This window comes from Staurois parvus, unplaced genomic scaffold (genome assembly GCF_062004578.1).
Source record: "Staurois parvus isolate SC_StPar_1 unplaced genomic scaffold, SC_StPar_1.0 ptg000019l, whole genome shotgun sequence".
NCBI lineage: Eukaryota > Metazoa > Chordata > Amphibia > Anura > Ranidae > Staurois > Staurois parvus.
The window spans coordinates 9645305-9666637 of NW_028317815.1; the positions used below are offsets into that span (position 1 = coordinate 9645305).

Here is a 21333-nt window from a genome sequence, read left to right on the forward strand (position 1 = left end):
TTGCTTACAAAGGGCACTTTATTGGTATGTCCTATCAAATTGGACACTATATTGGTTTATGCACTGCGAGAAAAAAAACAGGATTTTTGTTACTCACCGTAAAATCACTTTCTCTGAGTTCATTGACTGACACAGCCTCTTCTTCTTTATCCATTACCAAACAGGTTTTTATAGCCCCACCAACAGGAGTAGGACACTATGCAGAAAAAGCTCAGCTCCTCCTACAGGCAGTCCTCTCTGGACATAAAATCCACTCTCTGCTATAGGCCGCCAGTCAGTCACAAGCAGTGTCAAAGGAGAAAATACCATAGAGAGGAGGGTGCTCTGTTCGTCAAAATACAGTTTTCTCTTACATTCATTGACGGACACAGCCTCTTCTTCTTTATCCATTACCAAACAGGGATGTCCCCAAGCAGTGCCACAAGGAGGGATGGGCAAACCAACTATTGAAGAAAAAATCCCAGGTAATCTGTCAACACTCAGAACCATCCCAAGAGGTGCCCTAGTGGCCTGCAAACTTTGCAGCCACAACCAGTATTGAAGATGCCAACAAATCAACCTTAGAGAACTTAGGAAATGCGTGCACAGATGACCAGGTTGCAGCTTGCAACGTTAAAATGCCTAATGTTGGAACGTCCAAGAGGTGCTAACCACACTGGAGGAGTGTGCTGTACCAAGCAAGGGAGATTGCTGTCTCTGAATGGCACACACCTGCACAATCCAACAGGAAACAGTTGCAGAAGAGGCCGCCAGGCCTTTTATCAGACCATCTGTGAGCACCAGGGGAGAACCTCGTCACTGTGAGGTACACGGGAACCACATCCAAAGAGTGTAGAGTCATCTCCTTAGGATACCATGGCCAATTTCACAGAGAAGGAAGAACAATGATCTCAGACAAGTGAAAATCCGAAACAACCTTTGGAAGGGAAGAAGGGGAAGGCAAGAGCATCACCTTGTCCTTGTGGAAAACCAGATAAGGTCGCCAACTCCAACACCCACTGAGCAAAAGATAGCAACTAAGAAGGCAACTTACTGCAAAAAAAGTAAAAAGGGAAATATCCTGGATGCTCCCAAAGGGAGGCTTCTGAAGAGCCGCCAGCACCAAATTCACTACCATGGTGGCAGGGGGAAGTGCACAGGGGACACCGCATAACAAATCCCTTGGGGAAAGGTGCGAACCCAAGATGCATGGCCAAGGGACACTGAAGGAAAACAGCCAGAGCAGAGCCATGACCCTTGATCATGACCAACACAAGCTTCTGATCTACACCCTCAAGATAGAAGGTCCTCCCGATAGGCAGCTACCAGGGAGAGTCCGCCACCTCCACACCACAGATGGCGAGGCCAGTCCAGTGCCACCAGGAGGACAGGGATCCTTTCAGTCTCTATCCAGCTGAATGGACAAGGAATCAGTCGGAAGGACAGAAGGTGTAGATTAGATTGTACTGATTCTCCAGCGTCACTAGCACATATGCTGCATCCGCCAGACGATCCAATGATCTTGCCACAAAGCTTGGAACCTTCAGTTCGAGGTGGGACACCAGAAGATCCACATCCGACGTCCCCCAGTGAAGGCAGAGATGAGAGAACACCTCCGGTTGCAGGGACCACTCACCCTGATCGAGCGTCTGACAGCTTAGATCATCTGCTTGTCAGTTTCAACCCCCAGAACATGTACAAGCACAGCACACAGAGCCGGAATGAGCCTTTCTGCCCATCTCAGGATGTGAGATGCTTCCAGGGCCACAGCTGCACTTCTCAAGCTCCCTGATGATTGACATATGCCACCGCAGTGGCGTTGTCCAACTGGATCCCGATCAGTATACCACTTAGGTGATCCATCCCATGGGTAAGCGACAACCTGATCCCCCAAAGGTCCAGGACATTGATGGGGCAGTCAAGCCGCCTCCAGAATCCAATGACCCTGAGCCAAGTTTAATCCCAAGGCTCCTTTCCAGCCCAATGGGCTGGCATCTGTCATGACCACAGTGCATCGAAGGGGAAGGAGGGACATTACGTTCTTCAGAGCCAGAGACTGCAATCACCAGAGAAGAGAGGCCCTTGTTGGCTGCTCCAGGTGAATGCAAAAGTCCACAGGAGAGGAGACCTGTACCATTTGGATGTGCCTACTGCAGTGTTATCGCGTGGAACTGGACATACGGAACCGCACAAAGACAGCCACCATCAGCCCACATCCTGCCGGCTAAAATGCAGGGAGGGCAGCTTGAAATTCAAAAGCTGGCAGATCACTGCCATAGTTCCTGTAATTCGCCCGATTGGAGAAACACCCTAACCTGCTCAGAAATTAGCATGAGCCACAGACACTCCAAGCACCTGGATAAGTCAACACAGACTTCCAGAGGGTGGGGATGCACACAAAGTCCTATAAGGCCGCATGGTGATCTCTCTACTGTCCATCAGGGGCAAGCAAGACTCCACATGCAGAAGCAAGTCATCCAGGTAGCCAAGCAGAGCAATCCTGTTGTCTTTGCAAGGGAAGAACCAGGGCCGAGACCTTGTTAAATACCTGGGGAGTGGAGACCAAACCGAAGGGCAGTGCCATCACTTGGTAATGTGAATCCCCACTGATGTCCCACGCACATGGGAATGTGTAGGTAAGCATCCTTGATGTCTATTGATGCCAGAAAAGTCCCCTAATGAAGGGATGCCACCGTTGATCGAATGGATTCCAGTCGGAACTAATGAACCCGAACCCGCAAATTAGAGAAAAAAACCTGACCAGCAGAAAGGAATGAAATTCAAGTTTGTAGCCTCTCAGGTGAATAGGAAGGAAATTCTTTGTTGTGGCCAAACCTCATCAAAGCCTCTGAGTGCAGTGAAAAAAAAAAACCTACACAATGCCATCCCTGCTGTGGTCAGTGGTAGGAGAACCCACACTCGCCATGAGGAGCTGGATGCCATACAAGGCAGTACCACAGAAAATATACCTCTGGCAGGGCAGGGAAGACAGGCCTTGTAGGAACCTGGTCAGCAGCCAGTAATCGAACCACAACACCCCCCAAGGCACTGCCTTGAACGGAGAGCTTGGGGAGAAGGGGAGCAGTAGCAACAGATGTGCCACGTATGCACTTCCAGCCCTGGACCAAAACTGGTCCGCCAGAGCCACCACACATCCAATCCACATGTCCAGTATTCCAACTGGGTATGTGCAGCTCCACGTGACAAGTGTTGGGGACACCAGGGCCATGGCAATAAAGTCTTAAAGGATTAAGCCCCACTCCTGGCATCATGGATACCCAGACAACTAGAAAGGAGTGGGAGTGGGGATCACAGGAGAGGAGGTCAACTGAATAAGAGGGCCTGTCAAAGGGGAAATGCACCCCAAGCACCTGGGACCACAGAAGCCACCATGGACATGCCTAGGGCCCGTGCCAAGCTGGAAAGGTGTGCAGGGTAAGCAAAACCCCAACAGACCTACCCATCAGGGCTCGCAGTCCCGAGATATCCCCTGTAGGCCTGTTCCCTGCACTGAGGGGAAGAATGCTGGCACCCATGCCTGAGCATGTGTGGCCAAACAGAGGGTGCATTCACTCCAACAGAGGAACTGTGAGGTGCAGCAGGCATGCTGAGGCCACAGGGAGGGGGGACATAGGGAGAGGAAACCCCCCCTGCATCCGCCATGAGCACTGCCAAACAGCCGAGTGGAACTCACTCATCGATAGGCTGGACACCCCAACAGTGTCCTCCCCCCATAAGGAATCCCCCCCTCCCGGGAAGGCAGTTGCCCATGGGACACCATATACCTGCTAACAGGGGAAAATCCTTGGTCACAATGGACCAGTAGGAGGCACCATCACAGCATAGGTGAGTAATCAAATTCCAGGCATCCCCAGAGGGCTCCATCCTCCTCCTGGAGACCGCGCCTGAGTTAGGTAGGGAGGGGGTTGATTCCCGAGCCAGAAGAGGTGTGGCACAGCCCAGTCAGCACTAACCCCCTCATCTCTGGCCACTGGCATAGGTCTGAGCTGCCAGGAGATCTGACATGGCAAAGAGACAGTTCTTTTTTTTTTCCCTGCTGTGTAAAAAACCAACACCAGCACCAACAAAAAGGCAGCCTGCTGCAAGCATCCTGTAGAGGCTGCCTCTAGAGGCCAAGCACAGAAAGGGACAGATGCCAGGACCATACCATCAGTTTGCACAGGATCCACCCCCCCATCTATCAATGCCACAACATTGAATGTCAATATCAGGGCAGCAGAGGGTGGATGCCCATAGTCAAGATGGAGATCTCCCAGCAGGCTGCAAAGCTGCAGCCTAAATTTGCAGCCAGTCTAACCACATATTGCACTTCCACCCAAGGGCGGGCAAATGGAGAGCCCCAGTTTTAGATTGCAGCCCACAAACACCTAGGCACACAGCTGGAGGACCAAGCAGTCACCAGGGGCACTGGAGTACCCACATCTCATGCTCCCCCACCGCTGCAGGGCACCTCTCCCCAGGGCAAGCATTGCTTCCCCCCCACCTGCAGACCCGCCACCAGGGCAGAGGTCGCTCAGCAAAAGAACCCACGTAGGACACGTAATACCCAGCAAAACAGCCAAACCCCACGTCCCAGGGGAGGGGGTTGGGGGATGAGGTAGACCATCACCAAGTCAGGGAAAAGGGAGAGGGAGAACCCCCCGTAGGGATCAATCACCCCAGGGAGTACCCATGCCCCACACCGCATCCAAAAATGGAAGGGAAGGTGGCATCTACTTACCAATCCAGCTGGAGCATACGGGTAAGGCTCCCATGACAGATCCTCCTCTCCACTGAGGTGGGGGGCTGTTGGCCAGGGGGTAACAGTGTGACACAGACTATAGGTGCCCGGTCATATGTGTCCCCACGAGAACTACCTGGTCACCCTGGTCCAGGATGGGGCATCGTTGTGGGTGGCCTACCGAGCGTGGAGATACAAAGATAAGAAAAAAGCTATGGGACCAAAGGTCCCAGCATAAGATCACATCTATACTCCTGAAGACACTAGGCAGAATGACTGGAGCCCTATAGCAAAGAGGAGGTTTTATGTTCAGAGGACTGCCCATAGGAGGTGTCGAGTTTTTTCTAACTAGTGTCCTACTCCTGTAGGAGGGGCTATACATCCCTGCTTGATAATGGATAAAGAAGAAGAGGCTGTGTTTGTCAAATAACGTAAGAGAAATGTTATATTTCTCCTCTTCCTTCATGCAATATGTATGGCTGACATCTGCTGGCATCGTCCATGTGTATCAGTTTTGGTCGCCACCATGAATAGTCAAATCTACTGCCGATTTGGCTACCAACTTTTCAGAACAGTAATAGGGCTAGTGTATGAGTAGAGATCTAGTGTGTTGAAGGAGAAGGGGATTTTGTCTCAGCAATAAATGTAAGAATGTGTGTAATGTTTTATCCTTGATCAAATTTAGCTTACAGCAGTGCAGCCTGTCAAGAGATACCACAGTCTTGCTCATTCCTGTTCAAAATCTGACCATAATGTGAGGTGCATGTTGTAGGTTGAACAGTAGAAGTGTGATAGAAAATGGCAGCACTAGTCAGCACACTGGAGCATGGCGTGGTGTCACTGCTATGATTCTGTACAGTATGTCAAGGTCCTCCTTTACTATGGCAAATGTGGTGAGCTCTGTGGCTGCACTTTCAATGAAGCTAGAATTCAAGCTGTGGTGACTGTGAACAGACCATGCAACCAAAAGCTAAAGGCTGAACCATGACTTTCTACAGGAGGTTTACTGTCTTAGGGTTTGGTAAAGGACTTTGCAGTGGACTTAGAAAGGTATATTAATCCTTCAAATTCATGGCTGCTAAAAGAACAATTTTGACCAACTATTATTTATTTTTTAATAAAATTGTGCCTCATTGGTCTTTTAAATTAAAAAAATCATCCCAGACTGCAAGGCTCTGTCCTTGGGCCCCTTCTCTTCTCCATCTACACCTCCTCCCTTGGCCAACTCATACACTCTCACGGCTTCAACTACCACCTCTATGCCGACGACACACAAATCTATCTCTCAACCCCCCACCTCACCCCCTCGGTCTCTGCCCGAATCACACACCTACTGAGCGACATATCAGATTGGATGTCGCTCCACTTCCTTAAACTAAATCTCTCCAAAACCGAGTTTCTTGTCTTCCCCCCAGCCCGAACCCCACCCCCCATTGACTTCTCCATCACATCCAACAACGCCAATATCAAACCCGCCCTGCAGGCCAGAGTACTTGGTGTCATTCTGGACTCCAACCTATCCTTCCAGCCCCAAGTCCAATCTTTAACAAACTCGTGCAGACTCCACCTCCGCAACATCTCCAAAATACGCACATTCCTAACCCCAGAAACCACTAATCAGCTCATCCACTCCCTCATCATATCACGACTCAACTACTGCAACTCCCTCCTCACTGGCCTGCCTCGCCGCTGGCTATCCCCGCTTCAGTCGATCCTGAATACGGCTGCCAGACTCATTCACCTTTCCAACCGCTCCGTTTCCGCCACCCCCCTCTGCCAATCCCTCCACTGGCTTCCGATTGCGCAACGGATCAAATTTAAAATCCTAACACTGACGTACAAAGCTGTCCACCATACTGCCCCGAACTACATCACCGACCTAATATCCAAGTACCGCCCAGCATGCACACTCCGCTCCTCACACGACCTCCTTCTCTCTAGTTCCCTGGTCTCCTCCTCCCATGCCCGCCTCCAGGACTTCTCCAGGGTGTCACCCATCCTCTGGAACTCCCTTCCCCAACCCATCAGATTATCACCTACTCTCCTCTCCTTTAGGCGCACCCTGAAAACCCATCTCTTCAGGGAAGCCTACCCCCTGCTAACTTGACCGACCTCCTCCACTCTTCCTACCACTCCATCCCCCACAGCTATCTCCTCCTGTACCACTATCCCATCCCTTCTAGATTGTAAGCTCGAAAGAGCAGGGCCCTCAATCCCCTCATGTTTTGCATTGTATTGGTATTGTTCTGTCACATGTTCTGTCCCCCTTTGTAATGTACAGCGCTGAGTGAACTATCGGCGCTTTATAAATACTGTATAATAATAATAATAATAAAAAAGGCTTTCGAGCAAAGGTAACATATATGCTGGGGGGAGGGGGGTCAGTGCAAGTAGCAGGGTGCTGAGCCAGAGTTAGGCTTTAAAGTAATTCTCAATATTTTAAAATTTGCACATTTAATTAACATAACACCTTCAATAAAGGCCCTTGTGCAGGCACTTCCTGTTACTCAGTAAGAACATTCTTTCCCTTTTTTTTCTGAATAGTAACCCTCACATTCCAATTGCACTATCCACAGGTATGTTGCAACGTTATCACTAACAGGAAACCTACACTGAGAAATAATGTGCATAAGTTCATGGAGTGCATGCATTTAGATATGCAGTGACTGCAAAAAGGCTGCAGAAGGTCAGCAGTGCTGAGATACAACAAAGGAAGGAAAATAGGCTAAAACAGTATTTTATTTAAAAAGAAATAGCAATTATTTATGACTCAAAGCTTTAGTAAACTACATGTCATTCAATTAGGGTTTACATTAATATATGTGAGGCATGTACACTGAAAAATGTAATGTACAAAATGATGCTGTTTAAATGAAGGTAGTCTAAAAGGATGTCTTCGTAGTTATGGACACATTATGATGAGTATTTTCTGCACATTTATCATTAAACAGTTTGGTTTTGTAAGATTCTGGAGGATAAAGGGGCTTGTCACATGTGTTGTCTGAGCTTGTTCAGAATGCGTGGTATCAAACCAAGCATTACTTAAAGTGCATCTAAAACCAAGAACCAAAAATAACATACCGCAGCTTACCAGGGTAGATGTGGCTGCATTAATTTTCTTTTTTCAGTCCTTTTTTTTAAATCTGGTTATCCTGAAAACTGGGGACAGAATTGTCACCTATAGGAAAGAAAGGGTGTTAGCCCTACAGAGCATCCTTTTAACTTAGGAGTGTTCTGCAGTGCAAAGAACTGTAATGGGCAAAAACTGCTTGCGATTTCAATGAAGCAAGGCCGATTACACAGGAAATAATGAGCTCACAAGATTTCTGGCAGGATCAACTTGTTTGTACTTATATAACATATAGAGAAAACACTTTTAATGATTCATAATACTTACTATAATTAGCAGAGCAAAATGGGGGCAAAATTAGGAATTTTTCATTGCTGTGGTAGATTAACAGAGCAGCCTGATGGAAATTTGTGAATATATCTTAGAATCAAAACGTGAAGGCATCACAGTTTTCTCATTTCTATATTTTTATTAAGAATGCGCACATTAGCAATGACTGTTTTTTTTTTTTAATCAGACTGGTAATGGTTGAACACTTTTACAAAATTTCCTCATTTTGCAAACATCAATGTCTTACATGCACACAAAGTACTTCAAATATAAAACACTACTCATAGAGGGCAGTGCAAAACATTTGCCTTCATTTAAGTCTCAGTATCCTGGAGAAAATTCATGTTTAAAAAGAATTAAAATAAAGGATAATAGGTTTGCTGCCTTTACAAATAAACCTGGTGTTAACTTATATAAAGTACATTAGAAAGTTAAATATGGAAGCAGACTGGATTTTTTGGGAACTACCACCTTTTTCAGTGCTCCACTTTTCACAAATCAGCCACACTTAAATACTGCAGGTCTAACACAACTGACTTAGCCACTTGCTTTTTTGTTTTTGAAGAGTGTACATACATCAACCTTGCCTGGTCAAAGTTATGCAAAAGCAAGGAACAGAGGGTGCACCAATCTAGCACATTACTTTTAAGATAGCTTTATTTGCGTCAAAGACATATGTATACTCACTGATGCGTTTTGATGAGGGCTCTGCCGAACAGGGGGTTTCCCCTTGCAAAATGTAAGCCTTTTGGAAGGTCTTCTCTTGCTAGGGGCTTGTCTAGGTGACCATGTTGCTTCAATTACATTGTGGACTGATGTGTCTTATTGCTCATGTTGTATGTGAGTATACATCTGTCTTTTTAACACAAATAAAGCAATCACAAAGGTAATGCACTAGGTTGGTGTGCTCTCTGTTTCTTGTTTTTGCAGTACATCTTTTGGGTTTCCCTGGCCATTAGGGGGCAGCAAAGTCGGTGCAATTATTTGAATAGCTAACGATTGTGGATTGACCTTTGCCAGTGCACTCCTCTTGAGCGCAGGAGTTTGGTCTTTTTGTCTACCTTGGTCAAAGTTATATTGGGGTTGATTTACTAAGATTGAGTGCAAAATCTGGTGCAGCTGTGCATGGTAGCCAATCCAGTTCTAAATTCAGCTTGTTCAATTAAGCTTTGACAATAAAACCTGGAAGCTGATAGGTTACTATGCAGAGCTGCACCAGATTTTGCACTCTCCAGTTTTAGTAAATCAACCCCATATTCTTTTCTACTAACAAATATTTTTATTTAGAATTTTTATTTTGTACCTAACTATAAATCATATTTAAAACGTTCAAACAAGTTATAATTACATTTTAAATAAACAATAATACTAGTACAAAAAATAGAAGTATTTCTATACAAAGGCTTAAGACACATGCAGGGAGAATTGGGTTTCATTTTTTTCATGCTCATCAGTGGAAATTATTGAAAATGGTCACTGGTTATTAAGAAAAATGATCTTGCTCAATATACTGTACGTATACTATAGAGGCTTTGGTTCAGTTGCAAACTGAAATTAATGAATCAAATAAATGTTAGAGATTTGTGCTGGTGTTATAAACAATGTATTCAAATATTTAATATCACACAGCTTGTGGAGGCTGTCAGGGATAACGTGAAAGGTCTTGTTCAACCTGTAGGCTACCAGATGGACTATCCGCTCACAGTTTATTATATATGTCATGCAGACTTATAACAATACCTATATCTATTTATATGTTTCAAGGTACACATAGGACCTTTATCAAATTCAGGTCATAATGAAATGGCTCTGCTCGTACTGTGACTGTGTTCTTGTAGAGAATATATAGCTGAGCCAGCCCTTTAGAGGATGGAACTGAGATTTTGCAGCAGGTGGCCAAAAGTTCATTGACATTGCTTCATGCCTCAGTGCCTTCTTTACTAACTAGGAACTAGGATTTATAGAATTTTCATGAATCCTGAATATAAAAACAGATGCTGATAATATGTGAAAATGACAGAAACATTTTAGGCTTTAGTGACAACTTCTTTCAGATACTACAAACATGGTATACCACTAAAGAATGTTTCACTCTATTTAAAGACAAAAGAAAGCAACAAAAATATAACAAATAAGAATTTCCATGAATCTCCTAATTATTTCAGTTTTCAATACTGTAATTATAAAGGTGAATCGCAGTCATAAGAGTGTTAAGGACATCATTTCAAAATTGTTTATTTTTCAGGTCACAGAAATATTTGTTTAAACTACTTATGAATATTATGAAAAAAAAGTAAACAAAAAAATGTTCTGTTTCTATGTAGCAATAGGTAAGTGCAATATCGACCAAACAAGCTCTGGTCTTCAGCAAACAAGTCCTAGCATTACAATGTCTAGCTTGTATGCAGCTCCTCTGACTTCCCTATATTGGTGTAAATAACTTAGTATTAAAGGCCAGTTTAAAAAAAAAAAATAACAAACATGTCATAAATACCTGTTCTGTGCAGTGGTTTTGCACAGAGCAACCCTCTTCTGGGGTTCTTCGCTAGCGCTCCTGGCTCCTCCCTCCTACCCCCATAGCAAGCAGCTTGCTATGAATGCACATGAGCAGGCTCATTCCTAAGCTGCTGCTCTGCATGTCCATTCACACACAGAGCCGTGACTTGGCCCTGCCCACTCTCTCTCCTCATTCGCTCACTGGCTGTGACTGATAACAGCGGGAGCAAATGGCTCAGGCAATGGGGAGGGAGAGTCCCTGGAGAGCCAAGCCTCTCATGCACATTGTTGGATCACGATGGGGCTCAGTTAAATATAGGGGGAGCTGCTGCATACAGAAGGTTTTTTACCTTCATGCATACAATGCGTGGAAGTAAAAAACCTTGAGCCTTTACAACCACTTTAAGTTTACATATATCTGATCTTGCTTGATATCATCATACAAATTGGGTTTGATTTATTAAAGGCAAATAGTTCAGTTTACTGGGTAATTTCCCCTTATTGAAAGTGGTAAAGCTCAACTGACTTCCATCATCAAATCATGTGCAAGCAAGAAGAAAGTTATTATTTTCCTTGAACATGACTGGGTATTCCTTGGAATGTGAATATTCATTACATTCACAAAGCAAAGGGAAAATTTCCTTGCAAATTGAACAGCTTATATTTGCTTTTTGTCAATCAACCACTTTGACAATAACAGAAAAAAATAATAATATGGTTTTTTTTTATAGGTCTTAATCCACAGCCATTAGTTAAAAAAAGCAAAAGGACAGAGGGGAACACTGAATACGTCTAAATTGTCAGTTATCACAAACTGAAAAAAATTGATTCATGAAATTTAAATCACTGAATAAAAATGTCTATCTGTGTTAATTGTACAAGAGTTAAAAAATCAAATATCAGTGGCAAACAGTAGGGGAAGATTAAAAAACCTATTTTTTATATCATGGTGACTTCAGTTCTATATACCAAATAGTACCGTGCCACATATACAGGAACAAGCTCCCTTTCTAAGACTTTTTCTCCACTGCATATTTAGCAGTACTGGGACAAAGTAACTGAAAGAAACTTCCAAGCAGCATTGTCAGTAATATATTAGAAGGATTTTAATGCTTATTATATTTTACATTTCACAAATTTCAAATGACTAATTTTTGAAATACAAAGAATAACCCTGACTAGTGTAATTCTAACTTGATGCTTTTATCTAGATGACTTTCAGCACACCTTTCATTATGAATTGGACCAAAAATGGGAGGATGTCATTTTCCTCTTGTTCTACCCTGTAAATTCACTGAAAGTAAGTTTCTTTGGTATATGGCATGTTTACAATGGGCCTGGTCTACCGGAATTTACACCTAAGGTTCTGTAGATATGATTCCATATTATTTTGTGAATTTGTGAAAACGATATCACTGCAATAAAAAAAGCACAAAAAAGTATTTATATTGTACATATTCATATAAATCACTAATAAGGAGGGAGGTTTTCAACTGTTGCCTGCTCTGAATCAGGTCATTTCTTGTAGTGATTGGGGGCATCTGCAAAAGCAAATTTTAGTCTGTAGGCTTCAGCCAGGAGGACGCTGATATCTTCATTCCCCCAGTGTGCGGTTGGCAAATTCTGCAATAGGATCAATAATCCCTGGAAAACAAATGAAGAATACATATTAAAAATCTTCCATATGTACAGGTAGTGCTTTGATGGATGAGCAAAGCTAGCATGTGCGTTGATATATGCCTAATTTTTATCTCGTACATAAACCTAAACATGTCACTGCTTTAAAATTGGATAAACCTTCAACAGGATCCTAAGCAAAATAACTACTACAGTGTAATGGTCTTTTATTGAATTTATAACACTATGGCAGAATAGATTATCCTGAAAACTCCAAGAAATCATTTGTTCATATACAAGCAAAATTTGTCATAGCAATGATCTGAAAATATTCCATAATATTTCTGTATGTATAAAATGTTTGCTTTGCATTAAAAAAAAACATGACAAAGTCAAGATGTACAAGAAGCCCAGTCTAGCAATAAAAAGCCATTACGTGCAACATTTTAATATTATTCCCTTTACATTCTAAGAAAATCAATATTAAATATCAATTTCAGAAAGATTGTCCACTTGTAACAATATGGATGGAGGAATAGACTTGTGGGAGTGAATATTATGTGGTAAATCAACCCTCAATCAAACTATAACAATTTATCCCCTCTACGTGTTTATGTATTTTATTTTACAATATGCCATCAGCCAGACCTACAGCCTTGGAAAATCATTTACTGCTAGTGATATTCTGGCTAGTTTTGTCCATTCAGATATTAGCAGATATTTTGTTAGGCCAAGATCTTGGTTAGTGGTAAGGAAAATGAACATCACTGGTAAAATAGAGAAATTGTTTTAATTTCTCCAATGTCACTTTAGGTAGAAATCACCAACACTGAACAAATAGGTACATTGGGACTTCTGATTTTTATTGACTTTCCTGATCTGCAATTCTTGTTCTAGGTCAGTGACACAAACGCTTGAAGCCAATCATTATAAAAGGCAACTAGCATAGGACACTAGGTTAGAGAATGCATTTTTAAATCAATACATTACATAGCACTCATTCTTTTAGCTGCGACACTTATTTGGAAACAACTCACAATAAACTATTTATCAGATTTATTTCCACAATTCATCTACAAATGTCCTTACCTCAGTAATAAAAATGCACACACTGTGGAGACCAATTTGAGTGGAAACCAATTAAGTCTTTTGAATTGTGGGAGGAAACTGGCGAGCAGGCAAGCTCCACGCAGTGCTCTTGGTGGGAACAGAACCACGGTCAAAGAGCTGCAAGACAGTAGTCCTAATTGGGTAATAAAATGATCTATCTTTTACACCTCAACCAAAAGTGATATTTTAGTTGTACTGGATCGAATCTCAGCCGGTTCAGCAGAGGTTGGCCAGGATTCAAACCATGTGTGGGCAGACTGAATGCACTCAAGTTGATTGATCAATCAACTTGGGTCCAACCAGCCTGTTGGATTTTACATGTGATTGCTGCTACCAGTAATCACTGTTCTTCCAGTGGGGACAGCTCCCCCGCCAGGAGAATACAATGGCTCCATGGAAGGGATTCCCCCTTCAACACTGTGTGGTGGTTGCAGGTAAGCAAATTGCTCACTCAGCTTAAGTGGAGGCTAGTGGTCTAAGGAACCCCATGGCATATTTCTCTCGGATAAACCTGTATCTGTTGTTATCAACTTGCAATGTTCATTGATCTCGATAATCTTTGGGCCATCCCACTGCTTCTGTTTCAATGTCATTAAAATAAAATAAAAAAAGGGACAGCAGTACCCTTTTGTTGTTGATGTGCTAATGCCTAGATTTCACTTGGCAATATTAATTTTCAAAAATAAGTTTATTTTCTATCTATAGATAAAAGGTGTAAAAAAATAAAAAGAAAGAAAAAACAACATTAGATAAAACCTGCATATATTATTATAAAATCTGTCCTCTTTATAATGACACTAGCATTATGTTTCTATTACAAAGCATGGTAAAGTCTTCTTTTTTTTTTTTGGTTAAGACAAAGAGACATTTTTCCGATATTTGCTATTTTTTTAAAATGCGTCACTAAACAATTTAAAGAAAAAAAGCCACAAAACAATGACAAGTATAAATATTTACAGTATAAAAAAAATTATGCAAAAATAATAGCCAAGGGAAAATAAGTTAATGGGTGCTTTTGCATCTAAATTCCATTTGAGGTTTTTCCTCCCATTCAAATCCAAACTAGAAGAATCAAGGCTTGGAACACCCTACAGCATTAAGAACAACTGACCTTGACCAAGGTCTGCACAGAGACAGATAAATGCTGCAAAAAGCTGTTTTTGGATTTGGAACATTCATTTGGATTATATTATTCCCACCAGATATATGTAAATTATTCCACCTGAAATGTTTATTGTGAGCTGTTACCTTAAAGTACTGCTCTGTAGTGGGATTTTCTGGACACAGAAGTGTGTAGAATAGGAAATAAGCAAATGTGTAAAATAGGACATAGGAGTAATTATGAGAGCCAAGCAACTAGTATTTACAGAACGAAGCAAATTTGACTGTCTTCATTTTTCATGGCAGGTTTCCTTTAAAACAAGTGTGTCACCAGAGAGGCAGCCTAAATTACTTTCTGTTGTCAAATAGTTGATATAAAGTTTTTTCTAATTTCAAAGAATTTGTACTTGCTTAAAAACTGTAATTTTGACTTGAGACTGAAAATGAAGAAAAAAACTCATAAACATGAGCTGACAGACATGGCAAGACATAAAAACATCTGTAACTTGCTTCAGGCTGTTATACTTGTAGCTTTATTTTGAACTGTAAGCATGAATAATTTACATAGATGTATGTGTTACAGTGATCAGATGTTGCATTCTATTCACTTTTTGCTTACATTCATCTGTAAACTAGAAAATTCACCAGATTATGAACAGAAAAGCAATGGTATTATATACATTATTGTCTCACACTAGTCTGCAGGTAGTGGTTACATTAACCACTTGCCTACCAGGCACTTATACCCCCTTATTTACCAGGCTAACTTTCAGCGCTGCCGCACTTTGATTGACAATTGCGCGGTCATGCAACATTGTACCCATATGAAATTTTGATCATTTTTTTCTCACAAATAGAGCTTTCTTTTGGTGGTATTTAATCGCCACTGGGCGCTTTACTTTTTGCGCTATAAATTATAAAAATTGCAAAAAATTTGAAAAAAAAAAAAGTTTCTTTGTTTCTATTATAAAATTTTTCAAACAGGTATTTTTTCTCCTTCACTGATGTGCGTTGATGAGGCAGCACTGATGGGCACTGATAGGCGGCACTGATAGGCAGCACTAAATGGCACTGATAGGCAGTACTAATGAGGTGGCACGGATAGGCGGCACTGATAGACAGCACTAATGAGGTGTCACGGATAGGCGGCACTAATATGCAGCACTGATAGGTGACACTGATGATGGGTACTGATAGACGGCACTGACTGGCATCACTGCTGGGCACTGACTGGCACAACCCCTGGGCACTGACTGGTGGCACTGACTGGCAGCACTGCTGGGCTGCACTGGTGGGTGGCACTGGTGGGCAGCACTGGTGGGTGGCATTGGTGGGCACAAGTGGGTGGCACTGCTGGGCACAGGTAGGTGGCACTTCTGGGCACAGGTGTGTGACACTGCAGAGTGGCACAGGTGGTTGCACTGCTGGGCACAGGTGAGTGATCTGCTGGGCACAGGTGGGTGATCTGCTGGGCACAGGTGGGTGCACTGCTGGGCACAGGTGGGTGATCTGCTGGGCACAGGTGGGCGGAGCTAGTGGGCGCACTGCTGGGCACAGGTGGGCGGAACTTGCGGGTGGCACTGCTGGGCACCGATCATCAGGTCACTGATCATCAGTGCCCTGATGATTGGTGCCGATCCCCGCTCTGACAACTGCCGGTTCTCGGCAGTACTTTCCTCACGATCTGACAGCGTGAGGAAAGTGCAGCCGAGAACCGGTACTTGCATTTCCCTCTGATCAGCGTGTCATTGGACACTGCTGATCACGTGGTAAAAGGCCGCTGTGATTGGCCTTTTACCACATCACGTGATCAGCTGTGTCCGTAGGACACAGCGATCACGGAGATCGCCGGGTGCGCGCCCCCTGGGGCGCGCAGGAGAGCACGTTCTGGGAGGACGTCATATGACGTCCACTCAGAACTGGCCGGCCGCAGTGCAGCCATCATTCGGCTATCTGCGGTCGGCAACCAGTTAAAAGCTACAGTAAAAGCAATACTTATAAAGGCAACATTTTACTAAACATGATGAGCATACTTTGAAAGTGTCATGTTTGCATGGGTAAAGATACACATCCTTGGCTTCCTTTGCTCGCTTCCTGCTCTGTTCATTTGCTGGGAGTAAAGGAAGACACTGGGTAAGCCCACAGTGGTTCCTGTCAGAGGAACAAGTAGGGCAACAACTCTCTCCCTGCTCCTATGTGACAGTGCTGGGCCAATTATCAACACTACCACACTGAGTGAGATGTAAGGTCTTACATGCCAAAAGTAAAAGGTATAGTGTTTACTTCTAGCGGCTGAACAGAGCTGTGGGGAGCAAAAGAAAGTAAATATTGCTGGGGAGGCGAAAATTAAAGCTATTTTGTTGCTTTGTCCTGTATGGTCAAAGCATAGTTTTGCTTTAAAACCTACAGTGAAGTAAATAAGTATTTGATCCCCTGCTGATTTTGAATGTTTGCCCACTCACAAAGAAATGATCAAGGTAAACATCAAATGGTAGGTGTATTGTAACACAGAGACAGAATAGCAACAAAACATTCAAAAGAAATGCATGTCTAACAAATTATGCACTGATTTGCATGTTCATGAGGGAAATAAGTATTTGATCCCCTTCACAAAACATGACTTAGTACTTGGTGGCAAATCCCTTGTTGGCAATCACAGAGGTCAGATGTTTTCTGTAGTTGGCCACTAGGTTTGCACACATCTCAGGAGGGATTTTGGCCCACTCTGCTTGGCAGATACTCTCCAAGTCATTAAGGCTTGGTGGCTGACGTTTGGCAACTCGAACTTTCAGCTCCCTCCACAGATTTTCAATCGAATTAAGGTCTTGAGACTGGCTAGGCCATTCCAGGACCTTAATGTGCTTCTTCTTGAGCCACTCCTTTGTTGCCTTGGCCATGTGTTTTGGGTCATTGTCATGCTAGAACACCCATCCATGACCCATTTTCAATGCCCTGGCTAAGGGAAGAAGGTTCTCACCCAAGATTTGACAGAACATTTCCCCGTTCATCGTCCCTTTGATGCGGGGCAGTTGTCCCGTCCCCTTAGCAGAAAAACACCCCCAAAGCAGAATGTTTCCACCACCATGTTTGACAGTTGGGATGGTGTTCTTGGGGTCATAGGCAGCATTCCTCCTCCTCCAAACATGGCAAGTTGAATTGATGCCAAAGAGCTAGATTTTGGTCTCATCTGACTACAACACTTTCAACAGTCCTCCTCTGCATCATTTAGATGTTCAGTGGCAAACTTCAGATGGGTCTGGACAAGTGCTTTCTTGAGCAGAGGGACCTTGCGGGCACTGCAGGATTTCAATCCTTGTCGGCGTAGTGTGTTACCAATTGTTTTCTTGGTGACTGTGGTCCCAGCTGCCTGAAGATCATTGACAAGATCCTCACATGTAGTTCTGCGATGATTCCTCACTGTTCTCATGATCATTGACACTCCATGAGGTGAGATCTTGCATGATGCACCAGACATAGGGAAACTGACAGTTGTATTGTGGTTCTTCCATTTGCGAATGATTGCACCAACTGTTGTCACCTTCTCACCAAGCTGCTTGGCGATAGTTTGGTAGCCCAGTCCAGCCTTGTGTAGGTCTACAATCTTGTCCCTGACATCCTTGGACAGCTCTTTGGTCTTTGCCATGGTGGAGAGTTTGGAATCTGATTGTTTGATTGCTCCTGTGGACATGTGTCTTTTATACAAGTAACAAAATGAGATTAGTAGCACTCCCTTTAAGAGACTGCTTCTAATCTCAGCTTGTTACCTGTATGAAAGACACCTGGTAGCCAGAAATCCTGCTGAATGATAGGGGATCAAATACTTACTTCCCTCATGAACATGCAAATCAGTGCATAATTTGTTAGACATGCATTTTGTCTCCCAATGTTACAATACACCTACCATTCGATTTTTAGACTGATCATTTCTTTGTGAGTGGGCAAACATTCAATATCAGCAGGGGATCAAATACTTATTTCCTTCACTGTATGTGAGTCCAGTGCACCTCAAAATAACAGCTGGCTATTGCCATAAGATGAAATTTGCCAGATCCAGCTATTTTCTGATTATCAGGAGATAAAGTCAAGTCTATGATACAGACAGTAAAAACATTTAAATTCTGCACAGTGCTACAATATCATTAAATCAAATGCTGACAGTTGCACTCACTATTATCCACATGTCAAATAATATATACCATATATGTGTTGTACTGTCATATAAATAATCAATACAAAAGTCATAAACAAGTCCAGATCAAAAATGAAATCACTACCAAAAAAAGAGTCCAGCACAAATAAATTACCGTATTTTTCGCCGTATAAGACGCACTTTTTCTTCCCCAAAACTGGGGGGGAAATGTCAGTGCGTCTTATAAGGCGAATATGGAGCGGCCGGTCCGGTATTTCCACCGCGGCCGTGTCAGAATACTGGGCCGGCCGCTCAGCTCTGCAGCGGGACCTTACCTGTTCCTCTATCAAGCGGCGTGCTGTCTTCCCGGCTTCTGTAGTGTGGGCACTGGGCATGACAGCCGGGTGCCCGGTGCGCATGCGTGAGAAGCGGTGCGCTTTGTGAATGGTAAGGCGGTACCTGGGACACATGACAGATCCCAGAAGCAGCGGGACCAATCACAAAGCGCAAGTGCTTCTCACTCATGCGCACTGGGCACCCGGCTGTCATGCCGAGCGCCATTACAGAAGCCGGGAAGACAGCGCGCGGCTGGATCGAGGAACAGGTAAGATCAAACAAAAACTCTGCGGAAGTAAGAGCGGGTACCTTTCAAATTCAGGTACCCGCTCCCCACTTCCCCAAAGGTCAGCAGTCATCTGTACTGTCCGCAGTCTCTGGTCATCCCTGTGCTGTCCGCAGTCTCTGGTCATCCCTGTGCTGTCCGCAGTCTCTGGTCATCCCTGTGCTGTCCGCAGTCTCTGGTCATCCCTGTGCTGTCCGCAGTCTCTGGTCATCCCTGTGCTGTCCGCAGTCTCTGGTCATCCCTGTGCTGTCCGCAGTCTCTGGTCATCCCTGTGCTGTCCGCAGTCTCTGGTCATCCCTGTGCTGTCCGCAGTCTCTGGTCATCTCCTGTACTGTGTCTGCAGTCCATTAGTTCAGAATTTTTTTCCCCTGTTTTCTGCCTCTAAAACCTAGGTGCGTCTTATGGTCAGGTGCGTCTTATACGGCGAAAAATACGGTATGTAGAAAAAATTTCAGTGAAAATGTGCATCCAAACAAAATCTACTATGTCCCCAAATTATTTAATTAGAATCCCCTTCCAAATCACCATGGTGTACCCAAGGGTGTGACACAATTTCTGCTTACCAGAAGGTTAGACCCCAAAGCATAAGAGGGCTAACAGCGCTTCTGGGGGACAAATTCCAATAGATTTTGTTTGGATACACTTTTTCACTGAAAGATATTTTTGACATAATTTTATTTGCACTGGACTCTTTTTTGGTAGTGATATAATTTTTTATCTGGACTTGTTTAGGACTTTTTAGCACACTTACATTGACTATTTATATGACAATGCAAAACATATATGGTTTTATATGGCACAGGCAGATACTGCCAGCTGACCTTTTCCTAAGGGGAGAGATTTCATGGGCACAAATCATTCTAAATTACTACTGTTCCCCAAAGTATCTGTTTACACTCCTTCTTCCAGAAGCATAAATCAGATGATCTCATTCCCGTTTATGTCTGCATCACAACAAAAACAGTACTACCGATAGTTAAATTGTGCGTCCACATCCAACTCTCATCAAAGATCTATAGTTAGCCAAAAAAGTAACACCAAGATCTCACTGCCTAACTTCTATAAATGGGTCTACCTTCCCTACTCTCTTTCTTAACATTATAATTAGCAATATTAATACGGCCCCTATAAATTAAATATATTTCATAATACATAGCTTTACTTTTAAAAGGGAACACTGTCAAATGTCAAAATAATACTGTTTAAATGTAAAATGTTCTAACACCCATTTAGCAAAGATATTACCTGTATGCATCATGCTGTTTGGGCTCTAATTTAAAGTATAAATCAGTGGCATGGTTGAATGACTTCTAAGACGTATGCTTACTTTGCTAAAACCTAAAAAGAAATAACTTTTCTCCTTTTCAGAGTTTCTTTTTCAATTCATTTCACTTTATATTACTATGACCTCTATAGTTCTAGGGTTGAATGCAGTGCTCCAGCATTATGGTAACTTACTGACTAAGCTACACACTCAATTTCAAAATCTAATTTAGGGATCCAAGTTCAGTAGATAAAGGGTGAATGAAACTGTCCAGACCCCTGTCTTATAAAATGTTAAAGAGATGAAAATTCTATTTGTTTGACCTCCACAGATAGTAAGGCTGTAGCCTGAAAATAAAATCCGCTAAGTACATTTAGGTCTGCTTTTACAGCCACCACAATTATAGACAGGACAAAAGACAAAGAAATCTCTTTGGCAGGACCTACTAACCTTGGTAAAGCAACAATCAGATTGAAATGTTAGCTTTCTCTGGACTTCACTTACTTGTGATTCAAAAACAGTAACAGTAAACAGACTCTTGTGTGCTTTGATCATTGAGCCATCTGATGATGTTAACAGTTTTACTCATCTCTGCATGTCTTAGAAAGCTCACAAATGTAGAATATATACTACCAAATGTTTCCCTCCGCAATTCCCTCATAATTCAGGGCCCCCAGTTTGCTGGTTTAGAAGTAAGCAAAACCCATCTTTAGCTGACTTTTCCATATTTACAGAATGAGAAGATGTGAAAAAATGCAACCTTCTTCTTACTCAACGAATAAAAGTTAGTTTGGGGCAAATTCTGTATGGTAACATAATATAACCCCACGTTAAAACCACCCCCTTGTTATTAACAGCAGGCCCTCTATTCCTG

At 43.1% G+C, this 21333-nt stretch overlaps 1 protein-coding gene across 1 annotated transcript in view; it reads right to left on the bottom strand.

Annotated features, from left to right (window-relative positions):
• Positions 1-8239: 8239 nt before the first annotated feature.
• TBC1D22A (TBC1 domain family member 22A) overlaps positions 8240-21333 on the bottom strand; it is a 642021-nt gene continuing 628927 nt past the window's right edge. Inside the window, exon 13 of the mRNA XM_089684779.1 lies at positions 8240-12260. Coding sequence (XP_089540905.1) covers positions 12132-12260 — 129 coding nt within the window. The 3' untranslated portion in view covers positions 8240-12131. The remainder of the gene's footprint in view (positions 12261-21333) is intronic.